Raw genomic sequence first — 13,761 nt, forward strand, 5'->3', positions numbered from 1 at the left:
TAACCTAATCTGACCTAGCCTAACCTAACATGACCTAACCTAACCTAACATGACCTAACCTGACCTGACCTAACCTAACCTGACCTGACCTAACCTAACCTAACCTAACCTGACCTAACCTAATCTGACCTAACCTAACCAAACTTTACTCATCCTAACCTAACCTGACCTAACCTAACCTGACCTGATATAACTTAAGCTAACTTAACCCAGTTATCTTATAGACCACACACTATAGTAACACCATAATTTCTTGCCTCGTCCTTCTTGAACTCTTGGCATATGTGGCTCAACTCGTTCATATATCTATACTTCTTGATGAACTCCTCCTCAGAGAGATAAGCCAAAGGATTTTGGTGGTCTCTAATAACAATACCAGAATGCTATAATGCCAGCCTGAGAAAATAAAACAAAATCTAATATCTATTATCTATATATTGCGGTAACTACTGTATATAAGATAAATTACTTTTGATAATAGTTTACAAGCGTGTTGCATAGCTATTACAGAGAATTTCTTTAAGAAATTTGTCCATGGTATATTTAACTTTTGTTTATTGTTGTTCCGGTGATGTAAGATAGGACTGATACGACTCTAATCGAGTGATTGAAAACATCATTAATCAATTTTGGCACTTATTTCTAACACTGAGTTCGAACATTTCATCTAAAAAAATATTTTACGTAACCTAATCTAAACTTACAAATATTGGTAGTACCTAAACACAACCGGAACAACAACAACCCAAACAGTGAAATATAGCAGGAAAAATTTCTTCCATGGTAACTATCAGCGTGGGTCACAGATGACACTCAATTCAATTTCAATTTCAATTGTTTATTCCTTGATAGAGGAAGCGGGATCCTAGTGCTGTCACTAGGTACCCCTGTACAATGACACCAGAATCATCTGGCAAGTGTGAAAAGTATATACAGTATAAATATTATAAAGGGGCTTACTAAAGCCTAAGGAAGGAAGGATGTTCCTTTAACACATAATTAATATTATTTACAAAATATCTGGCCAGTATTGGGAGGATCATCGTTCTGTCAGGTCGAGTGGTCAGCAGACGTCACGGACGTTGTGTGTGGACATCTTAGAGGTAGTGAATAAGGGTGCGGCTGTCGGTCTTCTGCATAACGCACAAGAGCTGCTGTCAGGATGTGGGATACCAATCTCCCAGTCATACCCAATGATGATACGGGCAGCAATCACGTCCCCTTCCACGACCCTTTCCTGTAGACGTACGAAAGTCAGGAAGTTTACGGAGGCAGATGACATTTGTAAACTATTACCTCGGCAACCTACCTATTATATTTGGCTCATCTTATATCTTCCTATAATATATTACATTGAAATGGCATTACATTTATCTATCACAAAGAGAAGTGTGTTTTTTAACATATTTAAGTTATAAGAGGATGATTGTAGGAAATGCCTGATAAAATTGGAAAGGACGATGGAGTTTAAAAATCTTCGGCGTTGAATAAAACATCACGGTACACGGCCTCTTAAAATATATACATTCATTGAACCGGTTATTAGGACATTTAAATATATGTTTTCTTATTATCTCATCTTAATTTACATATATTATATTTCAGAGACGTTTTCTATTCATATATAACTAGTTTGAAAATTCGGGATAAATCTTCGGGTGCAACCCACACCCGAGGACTTATCCCGAACTTTCCAATAATATTGTCGGACTACCAAATGGTAACCCGACAAAATTTGGTTTACAAAAATGGATTACGACTCGGAGGGCGCTTTCGGGTTACTAATAAGTAAACCGAATGTTTAAAAAAATGGCCGTATGAAGGATAGTCGAGGTGGATCAGCTCAGGGTGCAAAGAGACCTACTAGGTAGTCGGGACGGCCATATAGGTGTTTCTCTTAAGCACGGAATGGTAGTTCTCCTTCCACCACTTGCTATGCCTTCTTCGTCTTCAATTAGAGAGTTACCGCAGGTTGAACCGAGGAGGGCCGCGCCAGGAGTAGTTGAGCCATAAATTGCTTTAGTGGAATTTAAAAAGTGCATTTGGCGTTCGTTCGCAAAACTTTGCGTTTCGGGTGCTTCCTCTGTCCACCATTCGTTCTTTACCGCCTGAATCATGACCTGCTGGCGCGTTTGTTCTGAGACTGAGGGTTCTTTTTCCAGTCAGTGAAGGCATCACGCTTACCATTGACGAGTACGACGATTTCTTGGTTATCTTCATCAAACCAATCCGAGTGTTTCGATCAGGTCGAGGGTCTCCGGTTTTAGTGATGTCAGCCGTGAGGATACCCCATTCCGTGCTCGGGTTGAGGTTGCTTGTTGTTGGTTTGTTTATCAACTCATGGTCAACCTGCTCTCTGAAGGCGTGTTCTACCGCTAGACCCTCCAGGTGCTTGGTGTTGAAACAACTTCTGAAGAATTGTTGCCTGCGCCGTTATTTAGCGACGTAAACGGGGAGGGTAGTTCTGACGAACCGATGATCAGTGTTACAGTGGTCTGAGCCACGCATGCCTCCAGTGATGAAGACATCTCGGCGATGATCTTTCTCTGACAGTGATGTAGTCAATGAGATGCCAGTGCCACGAACCCTTGAACTTGTCGGCCTGCCTAAACAAGTAATTGTTCATAGTGAGGTTGCGTGCAGCCAACTTGCTGAGGAGGAGTAGGCCGTTGGGATTACATTTGCCGAGTCCATTTTCCCCACCGGCTCCTCGTCACCATTGAGCCTCCCATCACCCACCAGCCTCCCGTCATCCACCAGCCTCCCCTCACCCACAAGCCTCCCATCACCCACCAGCCTCCCTCACCAACCAGCCTCCAGTCACCCATCAGCCTCCGTCACCCACCAGCCTCCCCTCACCCACCAGCCTCCAGTCACCCATCAGCCTTCCACCCACCATCCTTCCGTTACCCACCAGCCTTCCGTCACCCACTAGCCTCCCACCACCATCCTCCCTCACCCACCAGCCTCCCGTTACCCACCAGACAATCGTCAGCCAATAGCTTCCTGTCACCCACCACCCTTCCGTCACCCACCAGCCTCCCTCACCCACAGCCTACCATAACCCACCAGCCTTCCGTCACCACCTGCCTCCAGTCACCCACCAGCCTTCCGTCACCCATCAGCCTGTCACCCACCTGCCTCCTGTCACCAAGCCTCCTGTCACCCATCAGCCTTCCGTCACCCACCAGCCTGTCACCCACAAGCCTCCCATCACCCACCAGCCTCCCTGTCACCCACAAGTCTCTCGTCACTCACCAGCCTCCTGTCACCCACAGGCCTCCGTCACCCACCAGCCTCCCGTCAACCACAAGCCTCCATCACCCACAACTCCCATCACCCACCAGCCTTCCGTCACCCACCAGTCTCTCGTCACCCCTCTAGCCTCCCATCACCCACCAGCCTTCCGTCACCCACAGCCCTCCGTCACCCACCAGCCTCCCTCACCCACCAGCCTTCCGTCACTGAGCTGCCTCCCATACCCACCAGCCCTCCGTCACCCACCAGCCTCACCCACCAGCCTTCCGTCACCCACTTGACTGATCATCCAACAGCCCACACACAAGCCTCCCCAGCCACCAGCTCCCATCACCCACCAGCCTCCCATCACCCACAAGTCTCCTCACACCACAAGTCTCCGTCACCCATCAGCCTTCCGTCACCCACCAGCCTCCAATCCCCACCGCCAATCGTCACCCAACAGCCTCCCGTCACCCACCAGCCTCCTGTCACCCATTAGCCTTCCGTCACCCACCAGCCTCTTCACCCATCAGCCTTCTGTCACCCACCTCCCTGTCACCCACCAGCCTCCTGTCATCCATCAGCCTCGTCACCCACCAGACAGAGAACTCCCCCCACACCACACAATCTCACTCCCGTCAACCACAAGCCTCCCATCACCCACAAACCTCCCACTAGCTTCCCCATCACCCACGAACCTCCCATCACCCACCAACCCTCCCACCAGCCACCCATCACCCACCAGCCCCCATCACCCACCAGCCTCCCATCACCCACCAGCCTCCCATCACCTCCAGCCTCCCAACACCCACAAACCTCTCGTCACCCACAAGCCTCCCCATAACCCACAAGCATCCCATCATCCACAAGCTCCTTCACCCACACAGCTCCATCACCCACACCAGCCTCCCATCACCCATCAGCCTTCCATCACCCACCACCCTCCCATCACCCACCAGCCCTCCCATCACCCCCAGCCTCCCACACCACCTGCTCCCTCACCCACTAGCCTCCCATCACCCACAAGCCTCCCATCACCCAACAGCCTACCATCACCCACCAGCCTCCCATCACCCACCAGCCTCCTATCACCCACAAACCACTCGTCACCTAAGCTCCCATCACCCACAAGCATCCCACATCCACAAGCTCCCATCACCCACAAGTCTTACATCACCCAAAGCCTCCCATCACCCACAAGCCTCCCATCACCAACAAGCATACCCATCACCCACAAGCCTCCCATCACCAACAAGCCTCCCATCACCCAGAAGCCTCCCATCACCCAGAAGCATCCCATCCAGCACAAGCCCAGACGCCCACAAGCCTCCCATCACCCACAAACCTCCCATCACCACCAAGCCAACCCATCCCCATCACCCACCAGCCTCCCATCACCCACAAGCCCCCATCACCCACCAGCCTCCCACCCACAGCTCCCATCACCCACCAGCCTCCCACCCACCAGCCTCCCACCCACGACCTCAAACCCACAAGCCTCCCACCTCCCAAGTCCCACCCACGTCTCTCGTCACCACCAGCCTCCCTGCCCCATCAGCCTCCTTCACCCACCAGCCTCCCGTCACCCATTAGTTTCGCCACCCACCAGCCTTCCACCCATCAGCTTTCTGTCACCCACCAGCTCTCCGTTACCCACCAGCCTCCTGTCACCCATCAGCCTTCCGTCACCCATCAGCCTTCCGTCACCCAGCTGCCTCCTGTCACCCATTAGCCTTCCGTCACCCACCAGTCTTCCATTACCCACCAGCCTCAAATCACCCACCAACCAATCGTCACCCAAAGCCTCCTGTCACCCACCAGCCTCCGTCACCCACAAGCCTCCCATCTCCCACCAGCCTCCACCCACAAGCCTCCCATCACACCAGCCTCCCATCGCCCACAAGTCTCCCACACCCACAAGCCTCCCATCTCCCACCAGCCTCCCATCACCCAAAGCCTGCTCACCCACCAGCCTTCCATCACCCACAGCCTCCCATCATCCAAGCCTGTCACCCACGAGCCTCCCATCACCCACAAACCTCCTGTCACCAGCCAGATCCATCACCCATCAGCCTTCCTCTCACCCAACAGCATCTCGTCACCCACAAGCCTCCCATCACCCACGCCTCCCATCACCTCCAACACCCAGCTACCCATCCCACCCACCCAGCCTCCCATCACCCACTCCATCACCCCCAGCCTCCCCACACCCACACCCCACCCACACGCCTCCCACCCCCAAGCCTTCCACACCACCCACAAGCACCCCATCACCCACAAGCCTCCCATCACCCACGTTCCACACCCACACACCCCATCACCCACAAGCCTTCCATTACCCACAAGCACCCCATCACCCACCAGCCTCCCATCACCCACCAGCCTCCTCACCACCCATGCTCTCACCCATCAGCCTCCCATCACCCACAAGCCTCCCATCACCCAAGCCTCCCATCACCCACAAGCCCACACTCACCCAAGCTCCCATCACCCACAAGCTCCCATCACCCACAAGCCTTCCACACCCACAAGCCTCCCATCACCCACAAGCCTCCCATCACCCACCAGCCTCCCATCACCCACAAGCCTCCTCGTCAACCTAAACGTCCCATCACCCACATACTTCCCATCACCCACAAGCCTCCCATCAACAACAAGTCCTCACATCACCAACAAGCCTCCCATCACCCACAAGCTCCCATCATCCACCAGCCTCCATCACCCACCAGCCTCCCATCACCACCAGCCCTCCATCACACACCAGGTCTCGCTCACTCACCAGCCTCCCATCACCCACGAGAATCCCATCACCACAGCCTCTCCCATCACCCACAGCTCCCACCCACACACCCTCCCATCACCCAAGCCCTCACCCACAAGCATCTCATCATCCATGCCTCCCATCACCCACAAGCCCGAGCACCCAAAGCTCCATCACCTACCAGCCACCCATCACCCAAAAACCTCCCCACTCTCCAGCTCCACCCACCAGCCTCCACATCTACCAGCCTCCCATCACCCCACCACCCTCCATCACCCACCATCCTCCCACCCAACAGACCTCCCATCACCCACTAGCCCCATCACCCACCAGCCTCCCATCACCCACCAGCCTCCATCACCCACCAGCCTCCCATCACACACCAGCCTCCCATCACCAATAGTCTCCCATCACCCACAACCCTGCCACCCAAAGCCTCCCATCACCCACAAGCATCCCATCACCCACAAGCCTCCATCACCCCCAACCATCCCATCATCCACAAGCCTCCCATCACCCACAAGTCTTCCATCACCCACAAGCCTCCCATCATCCACAAGCCTCCCATCACCAACAAGCCTCCCATCACCCACAAGCATCCCATCACCCACAAACTCCCATCCCACAAGCCCCATCACCCACAAGACTCCCATCACCCAACAAGCATCCCATCCCCCACAAGCTCCCATCACCCACACCAGCCTCCCATCACCAACATGCCTCCCATCACCCACCATCTCCCATCAACCACAAGCCTCCCATCACCCACCAGCCTCCCATCACCCACCAGTCTCCCATCACCCACAATCCTCCCATCACCCACCAGCCTCCCCATCGAACACAGCTCCCATCACCCACCAGCCCCATCACCCACAGCCTCCCATCACCCAAGCCTCCCATCATCCACAAGCTTCCATCACCCACCAGCCTCCCATCATCCACAAACTTCCTGTCACCCACGAGCCCCATCACCCACACAAACCTCCCATCACCATGCTCCCCATCACCCACAAACCTCCCTTCACCTACAGGCCTCCCATCATCCAAGCCTCCCATCACCACACAAGCCTCCCATCACCCACCAGCCTCCCATCACCCACCAGCCCCCCATCACCCACCAGCCTCTCATCACCCACCAGCCTCCCATCACCCACCAGCCTCCCATCACCCACATAAACCTCTGTCACTTCACCAGCCTTCCACACCCACACCAGCCTCCCGTCACCCACAAGCCTCCCACACTCCACCAGCCTCAGATCACCCACCAGCCTCCCATCACCCACAGCCTCCCATCACCCACCAGCCTCCCATCACCCACAAGTCTCCATCACCCACAAGCCTCCCATAACCTACCAGCCTCCCCGTCACCCACAAACCTCCCATCTCCCACCAGCCTCCCATCACCCACCAGCCTCCCATCACGCACCAGCCTCTCCCCCACCACCCTCCCATGACCCACCCACCCCATTCTCACCCACCATCCTCCATCACCCACCAGCTCCCATCACCCACCAGCCTCCCATCACCCACCAGCCTCATCACCCACCAGCCTCCCATCACTGCAAACCCCTGTCACCCAAAGCCTCCCATCACCCACACAACATCCCACCATCCATGCTCCCATCACCCACAAGCCATCCATCACCCACAAGCTCCCATCATCCACAAGCTCCCATCACCACAAGTCATCCATCACCCACAAGCTTCCTCATCCACAAGCTCCCATCACCCACAAGCCTCCCATTCTCACAAGCCTCCCACATCACCCACAAGCATCCCATCATCCACAAGCCTCCCATCACCCAAGTCATCCATCTCCCCCACAAGCTTCCCATCATCCACAAGCTCCCATCACCCAAGTCTTCCATCACCCACAAGTTCCATAATCCACAAGCCTCCCCATCACCAAGCCTCCCATCACCCACAAGCCTCCCATCACCCATAAGCATCCCACCCTCTCCAGTATCGTCCACAAACTCCCATCACCCCCAAGCCCCATCACCCACCAGCCTCCCATCACCCACAAGCCTCCCATCTCCCACAAGCATCCCATCATCCACAAGCCTCCCATTACCCTACAAGCCTGCCAACACCCACAGCCTCCCATCACCCAACAGCCTCCCATCACCCACAAACCTCCCATCTCCCACTAGCCTCCCATCACCCACCAACCTCCCATCACGCACCAGCCCCATCACCCACCCTCCCATCACCCACATGAGCGTCCCATCGCCCACCAGCCTCCATCACGCACCAGCCTCCCATCACCCACCAGCCTTCCATCACCCAAGCATCAAATCACCCACCAGCCTCCCAGCACCCCACCAGCCTCCCATCACCAACAAGCATCCCATCATCCACAAGCCTCCCATTACCCACAAGCCTCCCATCACCCACAAGCCTCCCATCACCTACAAGCCTGCCAACACCCAAAAGAGTTTCATCACCCACCAGCCACCCATCACCCAAAACCTCCTATCTCCCGCTAGCCTCCCATCACCCACCAGCCTCCATTACGCCACCAGCCTCCCATCACCCACCCTCCATCACCCACCATCCTCCCATCACCCAACAGCCTCCCATCACCCACCAGCCTCCCATCACCCACCAGCCTCCCATCACCCACCAGCCTCCCATCACCCACCAGCCTCCCATCACCCAGCCTCCCATCACCACCAGCCCCATCACCCAATAGTCTCCCATCACCCACAACTCGTCACCCAAGCCTCCCATCACCCACAAGCATCCCATCACCCACAAGCCTCCCATCACCCACAACCATCCCATCATCCACAAGCCTCCCATCACCCACAAGTCTTCCATCACCCACAAGCTCCCATCATACAAGCCTCCCATCACCAACAAGCCTCCCATCACCACAAGCATCCCATCACCCACAAACCTCCCATCCCCACAGCCTCCCATCACCCACAAGACTCCCATCACCCACAAGCATCCCATCCCACGCCTCCCATCACCCACCAGCCTCCCATCACCAACATGCCTCCCATCACCCACCATCTCCCATCAACCACAAGCTCCCATCACCAATGCCTCCCATCACCCACCAGTCTCCCATCACCCACAATTCCATCACCCACCAGCCTCCCCATCAACACAAGCCTCCCATCACCCACCAGCCTCCCATCACCCACAAGCCTCCCATCATCCACAAGCCTACCATCACCCACCAGCCTCCCATCATCCACAAACTTCTCGTCACCCACGAGCCTCCCATCACCCACAAACCTCCCATCACCCACAAGCCTCCCATCACCCCACAAGCCTCCCTTCACCTACAGGCCTCCCATCATCCACAAGCCTCCCATCACATACAAGCCTCCCATCACCCACCACAGCCTCCCATCACCCACCAGCCTCCCATCACCCACCAGCCTCCTCATCACCCACCAGCCTCCTCCCTCCCACCAGCCTCCCATCACCCATAAACCCTGTCATTACCAGCCTGCCGCCACCCACTAGCCTGTCACCCACAAGCCTCCCATCACCCACCAGCCTCAGATCACCCACCAGCCTCCCATCACCCAAAGCCTGCCATCACCCACCACCCTCCCCATCACCCCACAAGTCTCCCATCACCCACAAGCGTCCCATAACCTACCAGCCTCCTGTCACCCACAAACCTCCCATCTCCCACCAGCCTCCCATCACCCACCAGCCTCCCATCACGCACCAGCCTTTCACCCACCACCCTCCCATGACCCACCAACCTCCCATTACTCACCATCCTCCCATCACCCACCAGCCTCCCATCACCCCACCAGCCTCCCATCACCCACCAGCCTCCCATCACCCACCAGCCTCCCATCACCTGCAAACTTCTCGTCACCTAAAAGCCTCCCATCACCCACAAGCATCCTATCATCCACAAGCTCACCATCACCCACTAGTCATCCATCACCCACAAGCTTCACATCATCCACAAGCTCCCCATCACCCACAAGTCATCCATCACCCACAAGCTTCCCATCATCCACAAGCCTCCCATCACCCCCAAGCCTCCCATTACCACAAGCCCCATCACCACAAGCATCCCATCATCCACAAGCCTCCATCACCCACACAAGTCATCCATCACCCACAAGCTTCCCATCATCCACAAGCCTCCCATCACCCACAAGTCATCCCATCACCCACAAGCTTCCCATCATCCACCAGCCTCCCATCACCCACAAGCCTCCCATCACCCACAAGCCTCCCATCACCCACAAGCCTCCCATCACCCACCAAGTCTTCCATCACCCAAGCCTCCCATAATCCACAAGCCCCATCACCCACAAGCCTCCCATCACCCACAGCCTCCCATCACCCATAAGCATCCCACCCCCACAAGCCTAGTATCGTCCACAAACCTCCCATCACCCCAAGCCTCCTATCACCCACCAGCCTCCCATCACCCACCAGCCTCCCATCACCCACAAGCCTCCCATCTCCCACAAGCATCCCATCATCCACAAGCCTCCCATTACCCACAAGCCTGCCAACACCACAAGCCTCCCATCACCTAACAGCCTCCCATCTCCACAAACCTCCCATCTCCCACTAGCCTCCCATCACCCACCAACTCCATCACGCATCAGCCTCCCATCACCCACCCTCCCACCCATGAGCGTCCCACGCCCACCAGCCTCCCATCACGCACCAGCCTCCCATCACCCACCAGCCTTCCATCACCCACAAGCATCAAATCACCCACCAGCCTCCCCAGCACCACAGCCTCCCATCACCAACAAGCATCCCATCATCCACAGCCTCCCACACCCACAAGCCTCCCATCACCCACAAGCCTCCCATCACCCACCAGCCCCATCACCCACAAGCTCCCATCACCTCCAAGCCTCCCTCACCCAAAAGAGTTTCTCACCACGCCACCCATCACCCACCAGCCTCCCACACTCCACAAGCCTCCATCACCCACAAGCTCCCCATCACCCACAAGCCTCCTCACCCAAGCCTCCCATCACCCACAAGCCTCCCATCACCTACAAGCCTGCCAACACCCAAAAGGTTTCATCACCACAGCCACCCATCACCCAAACCCTCCCATCTCCTGCAGCCTCCCATCACACCAGCCTTCCATCACGCACCAGCCTCCCATCACCCACCACCCTTCCATCACCCACCATCTCCCATCACCCAACAGCCTCCCCATCACCTCCCAGCCTCCCGTCACCCACCAGCCTCCCATCACCCACCAGTCTCCCATCACCCACCAGCCTCATCACCCACCAGCCTCCCATCACCCACAATAGCCCCCATCACCCACAAATCCTCATCACCCACAAGCCTCCCATCACCCCACAAGCATCCCATCACCCACAAGCCTCCCATCACCCACACAACCATCCCATCATCCACAAGCCTCCCATCACAAGCCTCCATCACCCACAAGCCTCCCATCATCCACAAGCCTCCCATCACCCACAAGCTCCCATCACCCACCAGCCTCCCATCACCCACCAACCTCCCATCTCCCACCAGCCTCCCATCACACACCAGTCTTCATTACCACCAGCCTCTGTCACCCACAAGCCTCCATCACCCACAAGCCTCCCATCACCCACAAGCCTCCCATCACCCACAAGCCTCCCATCACCCACAAGCCTCCCATCACCCAAGCCTCCCATCACCCCACAAGCCTCCCATCACCCACCAAGCTCCCCATCACCCACACAAGCCTCCCATCACCCACAAGCCCCATCACCCATGCCTCCTCCCATCACCCACAAGCCTCCCATCACCCACAAAGCTCCCATCACCCACAAGCCTCCCATCACCCACAAGCCTCCCACACCACACAGCCTCCCATCACCCACCAGCCACCCATCACCCACAAGCCTCCCATCACCCACACAAGCCTCCCATCACCCACAAGCCACCCATCACCCACAAGCCTCCCATCACCCACAGCCTCCCATCACCCACAAGCCTCCCACCCATCAGCCACCCATCACCCACAAGCCTCCCATCACCCACAAGCCTCCCACACACCACAAGCCACCCATCTCCCCACCAGCCTCCCATCACACCAGTCTCTCATTACTCACCAGCCTGTCACCCACACACCCCATCACCCACAAGCCTCCCATCACCCACAAGCCTCCCATCACCCACAAGCCTCCCATCACCCACAAGCCCATCACCCACAAGCCTCCCATCACCCACAAGCCTCATCACCCACAAGCCTCCCATCAACCACAAGCCTCCCATCAACCACAAGCCTCCCATCACCCACAAGCCTCCCATCACCCACAAGCCTCCCATCACCCACAAGCCTCCCATCACCCACAAGCCTCCCATCACCCAAAGCCTCCCATCACCCACTAGCCTCCCATCACCCACAAGCCCCCATCACCCACAAGCCCCCATCACCCACAAGCCTCCCATCACCCACAAGCCTCCCATCACCCACAAGCCCCATCACCCACACAAACCTCCCATCACCCACAAGCCTCCCATCACCACAAGCCTCCCATCACCCACCAGCCCCCCATCACCCACAAGCCTCCCATCACCCCCACAAGCCTCCCACCCACAAGCCACCCCACCCACAAGCCACCCCACCCACAAGCCTCCCATCACCCACAAGCCTCCCATCACCCACAAGCCCCATCACCCCACAAGCCTCCATCACCCACAAGCCTCCCATCACCCAAGCCTCCCATCACCCACAAGCCTCCCATCACCCACTAGCCTCCCATCACCCACAAGCCTCCCATCACCACAAGCCTCCCATCACCCACAAGCCACCCATCACCCACAAGCCCCATCACCCACAAGCCTCCCACCCACACAAGCCTCCCATCACCCACAAGCCTCCCATCACCCCACAAGCCACCCATCACCCACAAGCCTCCACCCACAAGCCTCCCATCACCCACAAGCCTCCCATCACCCACACAAGCCACCCATCACCCACAAGCCTCCCATCACCCACAAGCCTCCCATCACCCACAAGCCTCCCATCACCCACAAGCCTCCCATCACCCACTAGCCTCCCATCACCCACAAGCCTCCCATCACCCACGCCTCCCATCACCCACACAGCCTCCCATCACCCACAAGCTCCCATCACCCACCAGCCTCCCATCACCCCACAAGCCTCCCATCACCCACAAGCCCCATCACCCACAAGCCTCCCATCACCCACAAGCCTCCCATCACCCACAAGCCTCCCATCACCCAGCCTCCCATCACCCACAGCCTCCCATCACCCACTAGCCTCCCACCCACAAGCCTCCCATCACCCACTAGCCTCCCATCACCCACAAGCCTCCCATCACCCACAAGCCTCCCATCACCCACAAGCCTCCCATCACCCACAAGCCTCCCATCACCCACTAGCCTCCCATCACCCACAAGCCTCCCATCACCCACTAGCCACCATACTCAGTCTACTCTGTGAAGACTTTGTTTTTGATTGGGTATTTCCTAGTATTTATCTGTCAATTGATCCACAGCAATTTGGTAATATGATGACCTCCTTTACATCACACTGCTTAGTTAGTTTCCTGGATTTTCTGCACAAATACCTGGAGAAACTTAAGAAATCACTGGCCGTTGCCCTTATTGACTTTAGAAAGTCTTTTGACCTTGTTGATCACTGAACTGTTATAAACAATGCCATTGCACTAGGGCTGCCCACCAACCTGGTCTCATGGCTCACTGATTTCCTGAGTGAGCGTCGTCAGGCAGTCAGGTACCAGAGTTCTGTCTCCAGGGGACCAAGATGGGACCAC

At 56.3% G+C, this 13,761-nt stretch overlaps 1 protein-coding gene across 1 annotated transcript; it reads left to right on the top strand.

Annotated features, from left to right (window-relative positions):
• Positions 1–9,719: 9,719 nt before the first annotated feature.
• LOC121861109 (anti-sigma-I factor RsgI2-like) lies at positions 9,720–10,568 on the top strand. The gene is made up of 3 exons (XM_042358672.1): positions 9,720–9,792; positions 9,852–10,197; positions 10,427–10,568. The coding sequence occupies exons 1-3, from the start codon at positions 9,720–9,722 to the stop codon at positions 10,566–10,568; spliced, it is 561 nt and encodes a 186-aa protein (XP_042214606.1).
• The last annotated feature ends 3,193 nt before the right edge of the window (positions 10,569–13,761 follow it).

Source organism: Homarus americanus, unplaced genomic scaffold (assembly GCF_018991925.1).
Source record: "Homarus americanus isolate GMGI-L3 unplaced genomic scaffold, GMGI_Hamer_2.0 scaffold52806, whole genome shotgun sequence".
NCBI lineage: Eukaryota > Metazoa > Arthropoda > Malacostraca > Decapoda > Nephropidae > Homarus > Homarus americanus.